Genomic DNA, 7,181 nt, shown 5'->3' with positions numbered 1-7,181 from the left:
GTCTCAACTATGCAGTTCATAGGAACAATTGCAACGCTGCTCTATTTACTATGGTATATTGTCAGTTTATATGCACATTGCAACCAGAAACTCTAAAAAGGAATTGCATATTAATATTTGTCACAGCAAAGCGTTCGATTGCTCGAGTATAGTAGACCCTCGCTGGCTTCTGTTTCAAAAAAGAATAAAGTAGACACCGGCTGGTAAGAGAAAAGTTGTATAGCACAGCTGAATCAGAATGCTTGATAAGAGGATTGCGAAATCAACATGATAAACAACAGCAGTAATGTCTTGTTGCAATGTAAATAAGGGAAATCCTATGGCTACTTGAACTGCAAAGGGGCATCGAAACCCTGACGCCTGCTATTGCCGCAGACAACAGGCTGTGCTCTCCCTGCATACACACACCTAGGTGATCCAAGAGGCAACAAGTACGTACATGACAGGAACATAAATAAAAAGCAAACTTGATGTCGCAACATGTTAGTACTTGTCGGTAGCTCCCAGCCCCCGCGATTTCGGTCGTCTTACCGCGGTCAAGGGGTTGACAATACCCTGGCCATCCTTCCCCAGGCCAGAACCGGGTACAAACCCCATCTTCACCATCATTTTGGATCCAAAACCCTTTGTATGCCTCTCAAAAGTGCCGCAGTCGTACATCTCCAGTGGCCGTGTGTTGCGCCTCGGTTCTGACCTGGTTCTACTCAGTTCTCGCCTTGCATTAGCCGGTGGCTCTGGCCTTGCTTTGGCCGGTGGCTCTGACCTTGCTTTGGCTGCCTCCAATTCGCTGTCAAATTCTACACCCAACCCAAGAGATTTGGGACGCTGAATTGCTTGGACAGGCTGCAATATGCCTTGGCCATCTTTGCCAAGGCCAGTGCCCTCGATGAATCCCATCTTCGCCATCATTTTGGAACCAAAGCCCTTGGTGTGCGTCTCAAAGGTGCCCAGCTTGGAGTCGCTTCCAACAACCTTCTCACATGACACATCGCCAGAAGTTGAGCCAACTGCTACTGCCTCGGTAACAGTTTCCGCCATAGTGCCAGAAGACACAAAAGATACAGGACGCTCCGCAAATGAGACCTTTTTCGTTGGAACGTTCTTCCCACAAGAATCGCTGTGCCTCGCCAATTTCCCTGGAGCTGAAAGACCCTTCGCTCTTGCTGGACCTTTGGAGCTGTTCCAGTTGACACTATAGTCCTCAGGCTCAGTCCCCAAAAGCTGGAATCAGTGAACAAGCCATAATTAGCAAAGAGATAGCTGAGAAACAAGAGAAATATCACAGACTATAGTCCCAGCAATGCAAACATAAAGACTACCTACCTTATCAAGTCGAACTTGACCATCTGCAGATGGCATCGAAGACTGTCCAGTTAATGTCACCGTAACAAACCTGTAAGGCAGGATTACTTGGTACCGAATAACAACAATATTTTAACAACATTTGACACAAATCTTATATAACTAGAGCACACAGCTAGGCTGTGAGCTGTGGAGGTCAGCTACTGTAGCATCACCCCTACAGCCTATATAAGAAGCAAGCACCCCATATGTAAAATGCAAGCTTGTAGCAATTGAGATATCTAATAAAGCTTCCCACTAATGGTAGCTCATTGCGTGTGAGAAGCACATCTCTTTAGAGAGTCCTGGGCAGCAGCTAGAGAGCTAGTGATTCTAACACTACATATTGCAACCAATTCCCGCAGCCACGCCGGGGTAGCCGGGTAGGCACATGCGATGCATTTTCTATTCAATGATATCGAGGGTAAAATGATGGAGAGGTGGAGTAATGTTTTCTATTTACTTGACTTAACCACTGGAGTAAATATTAAACATAATGCGCTACCACATGTAATACTAATTTTACCTGGTCATGTGGTAGTGACAAAAGGAAGCAGCATTTCTGATCTTAACCATTTAACATGTTTCCACACTTATCTAATCACATTTCCGCAAGTGATATATAAAACAACAACAAAACCAAGGAAATCAACAAAGTGACTAAACATGAAAAGCACAGAAAAAAAAGGTGCATTGCAACACATGCTTGTGAATGGGAGGTGCAATATTCTGCAGCAAACTGTCCCATAACCATTACGGTAAGATAACCGTGTTATGGTAGTTGCTATATTCACGGACACATCGCTTACGCATTTGTCTTATTAGACAGTATTCACACTGAGCACGATCAGCGTGCAGGTCAGTGGCATACGTCTCGTATCAATGCCCATGCAATACAGAACAGTGGTTGGTGAGCCACTAATCCCTTTATCATTGTCCACAATAGGACTTATGGATAATTGCAGGAGAGGTAATGCACCTTCTGCCTCAAGATTATAACATACTGCAATAAATACGTATGAATCTACACCAGTAATTTCTGCCAAAGTTGCACAGGCATTGTTAAGTAAAAGATAATAAAACAATTGATTCCATGCCCACTTGGCGGCATGGTGGCGATGAATGATGCAAAGATCTTTGGCACTCCAACCAGACAAGAACACACATAAATGGTATCTGCAATTTGGTGTTTTTCTTACTGAGCTGCAACAGAACCATATCCCAAGGATATTTAGCTTAACAATATTCAGCATCCAAGAGATGGGAACATGTATTATTATGAAAGTACAAGCCAGATGCATCATGATTCAAGATGACATGAAGTGCTATTACTGTGATAATTTACTTGATGGAAAGCATAAAGCTCATATTCCACTTTAGCATTACCTTTTATTGCCTGAACCTTGACACCCACTTTTCAATTGATAAATAGATGCGAGGCGTTGTACCTACAAACATTAAGGAAGAACATAATAAGTAATCCATGTGGGCACAAAAGGATGATAAATTGATTAATTTATGTAGCACCAGTGTATTAGTGTTTCATTATGTCCTATCTAAATTCCCCTTTAATTGCTTCATAGTGCAAGTAAGTTGATTACAGTCTACCAAGCAATGGCATATACAGTTTGTTGTCAATGTGGATAAAAAAAGTAGCACTTCTGTAGAGATCACACACATAAGTTGATTTGAGATATATTTTAATAATGTCACAATTTTGCTTCAAGAAGCAACCCAGCAACTGAATGGCACCCATACCTGAGAACAGTCCCGAGAGTGCATTGGCTGAAAGCACAACATATCAAGTTGATTGACAACCATCTTCCTCAGTTTCTGCATATCAGAAAGAGAAGTAATCCAGTTTCAGTAAACAAGATAGCTCAAAGTTAATATGGGCAGGTTGAAAACATTCGAAAAGCTACATAATGACATAACAGAGCAAGAGTGAAACAAGAAACATACAACCGTCATCAGCACCTGCATCACTATTATCACGTATATTCTAAACAAATGTGAAGATGAAATTACACGAATGACCAATGTACACGAGTGCGCTCAAAATGAAAATGATTTGATAGAACTAGTAGTAAATATCGCACTCCTTTCATGCATTTCACCACAGACGTTTTAAGTTTCAACAAGAGCCATTTTTTTCTCCTATTCTGCAACTTGATATAAAGCAGCATTGTCTATTATATTACCTGCGTCCCAATTTAGCTGTTTTAAATTTGTCTAGATGCGGATGTATCTAGACATGTTTTAGTGTTAGATACATCCATATCTAGACAAGTCTAAGACAACTAATTCGGGACAGGGGGAGTATCATATAGTTCATAAAATGCTCATATAACTGATCTTGAACTGGGTGGCAATAGCAAACTATAACATGAATATTCCAGTTATGATGCTTTAGAAACAAGCAAACAGATAAAATTTGCAAAGATCTTCAGAATAACCAAGTTCCGTAAAAAAGCCTAATTATATGACTCACAGTATTGATTTGCTCCAAGTCAACTCCTCTACTTAGCATCCGTTGACGGCGTTTCTTTGCAATGTGTTCCTTCTTGTGCTTCTTTTTTTCACCTAAATCGCATAAGCCAAATATTATGACTTTGTACAAAAAAATCCAGAAAAAAAATCCAAACACACGAGGAGACAGACACACATAAATATAGTACTACCTCTGTCTAGGTGAATAAGTCATTTGCGTAGCTCTAGCTCATCGATTTGAGAAATTATATATGTGTTATATGTCATGAAAAGTATATCACTAGATTTCTACATCGATGTAGTTTCTAAATATATATTTTTTGTCACATATAATACATATTTAGATAGTTAAATTGTCAACCTAGAACTACGCGAATGACTTAATCACCGAGACGGAGGTAGTAATACAAAGATGAATAAACAAGTCTTTTAGGCTGGTTGTAATGGGGAATATCATATACTAGTATCATGCATATGATACTAGTCTACCGCTGTCTAATGCATAGTATCATATGTTGGTATCATAAAAGACTACATTTATTGCCATGCATGACACAAAGTAGCACATCATTTAATATGATACAGTATTATGATATGATACTCAAGCCTCTCTTTCTTCATTTAATTTTATGCCACTTCATCAAAATTGCTTAGTTGGCATGCATGATACTACCTATGATACTCCCATTACGGGCAGCCTAGTGACTGTTTGTTCAAAGCATAGGCGGGTTTCCCAACACGTAACCTATGTTTTGCGGTTTATATGAGCATACCACCTTTTTACAACTAGGAGCTAGAGGAGTATGTAATACTAAAGTTCAAAGCTAGCTTCCATATACAAACTAAATATAGATTCAATCCATACTGAAATATAGTCTTCAACTCTTCTATACCGAAATAGATAGCCAAAAACTACAGAATTAACAATAAAATGATATTTGTAAGGTCAAAATTTCCAATTCACTGAGTTTTGATTCTCACTTGCAGACAAAGTCTAAACGCATGGCATGCAGAGTTACTTTGTTTTTCCACATTAACTATAAAATTCAACCTAACAATCTTACTTCACACCACAAAGAAAAATAGCACAAAACATGGAAGGCTTTATACCTGGGACCCTCTGATATTTCTTGCTCTTCCTGGCCGCATCGGGCCAGGACCTGGAGAGCTGTGAGGACGATGAAGCCTTCGAACCCTTACTTGACCGATTTGCCATCCTTGCATCCTTTACCATCATCACATCCTCCAGCCCCATAACTTGTATACTAGCCAGGCCCCTGTCACAATCCCTGCCATTAGAGCTCCTTCCCTTCCGCCTTTCAGCCGAGTTGGGCATCTTCATCCCATACTGCTCAGATGCACGCATTAGTGCATAACCCTCAAGCTTTTCCTTGCCCTTCTTTAGGAACCCGTCCTCATCATCGTCTGTATCCATCTCATCATCATCTGAATCAACCAATTTCATGCCATTCAACCACCTACTGCTCAATAGCTCCTCGCTGCCACCAATCCCCTCCATGTAATCGGCAACAATCTCATCATCAACCGATGAGTCCCCAATGCTGAGACCCTCCTCGGAGTCTGACCCCGAACCGTCCTCATCAGACTCCGGATCCCCCTTATCATCATCACTATCTTCCTCACCGCTATCAACATCGGCGTTGCGATCTCTCACCTCGTAATCGGAATCTGATTCCTCATCGGAGTCGCCCATCCCCTCTGATTCCGGTGATGAGGTATCCTCGCTGTAGATCCTGACTCCCCCGATGGAGATAAATCCACCATTCTGCCTCCCTTTGCCTTTAGCCTGCCTCGGCGTCACGAAGGAGACCTCCTCCAATTCCTCAACCTCCGCGTCCATCTCTTCCTCGATACGACCGTGGAATCCCAATCCAAGATGCGGCGCGCCCTCACCGGCCTCCTCCTGGCCCTCCGCCTCCTCGTCGCCGTGGAACCCAAGCCCGATCCCTCCGACCACTTCGTACGAGTACATCGACGCGGAGGCGGCCGGATCGGCGCAGGAGCCGGTGTCTATGGCCACCTCCAGCGCCCGCGTGGCCCCGCCGGCGGAGGCGGGGCACGGGCGAAGGGCGGCGGTGTAGCTGAAGGGGACGGCGTTGGCGGGTTCCGCCGCGGCGCCGCGCCGGCCGCCTCGGCCGCGCCCCCGGCCGCCCGAGGAGGAAGGGCCGAACGCGGCGGCGACGGAGGTGGGGGAGACGAAGGAAGGGAGCTCCGGGAGCGAGCGGCGGCGCCCGGCTCCGGCGCTGTGACGGGGCCCGCCGGCGGTGGGGTTGCGCTTGTAGCGGCGCTTGCCGCCGGCCATGTCGGCTAGGGTTACGGGCTGCTTTGGGATTCGTGCGGTGCCCGCGCTCGCCGAGGGAGCCCCTGCGCGTGTGGGGGGTCGGTTCGTTTGTGGCCCGAGTTTTGCAGGGATCGGAAACTTGGCTGCCGCGTCGGGGTGAGATGTGCTCGTGGACTTGTGGTGTAGGTTTCGTAGAGGCCACGGCGGTTCCGACGCCGCGAGGTTGCCCAGGAGCAACTATAGCATATAGCATATGCCCTAAAATATGCCCTAAAAATTCGTACAGTAAAATCGTTTTAGGGTATATTGCAAAATGTTTTGGTGGGTCTTTACGGTATGATGTGTGCTGCAGCAGAACAGATCCTGTAAAAAATTACAACATGATCCCTAAAGAGTAGCATAAAGCACTCTAAAAAAAATTGAATTATAATTGAGGCCAGCCCCTGGTTCTGCTCAAGTCCGCTCGATGCAGCAAATCGATTCGGCTCGATGTAGCCGGGGCAGAGGAGCTGGTCCATCGAGGCCGCCCCCAGGTTCACGTCGGCCGCGACCCATGCACCGGTCCTGCTCAAAAATTGAGCTTCGCGTGCAGCTGCATGCTGGTCCCGCTCGAGCTCTGATGCGTGCGCGCTGTAGGCTGGTCTGCCTCGAGCTCCGACGCGCGGCCGCCGTGGGCTAGGGAAGAGGACATCGGGCTGTTCCCGGTAAGGCAGGGGGGGGGGGGCGACCTCCAAGCCGCCACCGTGGTGGAGCGCTGGTCGGTGGCGGTGAGGATGGCTGGGAATCAACCGTGGACGGTGGAGGCGGTGGCGAGGATGAGGTTTTATGGTATAGAGGGTGTTGTAAAATTTCCCACCTAGAGGATGAGGTTTTTTTTAGGGGGAGTTGTATTATTTTTAACAATGCGACCGTTTTATTTTTGTTGTTTTGTTGTTTTATATTTTTCCCTTTTATTTTTTTTATAAATTTCAACAAATGTTCTTGTTTTTTTCCCAAAAATGATTCTGTATTTCAAAAAACGTTCAAAAATCTCAAATTCAAAATATGT

At 45.0% G+C, this 7,181-nt stretch overlaps 1 protein-coding gene across 1 annotated transcript; it reads right to left on the bottom strand.

Moving 5' to 3' along the window:
- Nucleotides 1–201: 201 nt before the first annotated feature.
- On the bottom strand, nt 202–6,286 carry LOC125546996. Its single transcript, XM_048711059.1, has 6 exons — nt 4,942–6,286; nt 3,833–3,924; nt 3,100–3,174; nt 2,728–2,789; nt 1,324–1,393; nt 202–1,221 (listed from the first exon to the last, which is right to left on the bottom strand). Exons 1-6 carry the CDS (start codon nt 6,152–6,154, stop codon nt 484–486), a joined length of 2,250 nt encoding a protein of 749 aa, XP_048567016.1. The 5' UTR covers nt 6,155–6,286; the 3' UTR covers nt 202–483.
- Between the last annotated feature and the right edge of the window lie 895 nt (nt 6,287–7,181).

Source organism: Triticum urartu, chromosome 1 (assembly GCF_003073215.2).
Source record: "Triticum urartu cultivar G1812 chromosome 1, Tu2.1, whole genome shotgun sequence".
In the NCBI taxonomy this organism is placed as follows: Eukaryota; Viridiplantae; Streptophyta; class Magnoliopsida; order Poales; family Poaceae; genus Triticum; species Triticum urartu.
The sequence above is the reverse complement of the archived record's forward strand: the minus strand, read 5'-3'. Positions and strand labels throughout refer to the sequence as shown.

Excerpts from the sequence above, each read along its gene's own strand:
- LOC125546996 (XM_048711059.1), bottom strand. The coding sequence starts at position 6,154 with ATGGCCGGCGGCAAGCGCCGCTACAAGCGCAACCCCACCGCCGGCGGG. Across the intron at positions 3,925-4,941 it reads GAAATATCAGAGGGTCCCAG|GTGAAAAAAAGAAGCACAAG; the intron begins GTATAAAGCCTT and ends TATGCGATTTAG. Across the intron at positions 3,175-3,832 it reads ACTTGGAGCAAATCAATACT|AAACTGAGGAAGATGGTTGT; the intron begins GTGAGTCATATA and ends TCTGATATGCAG.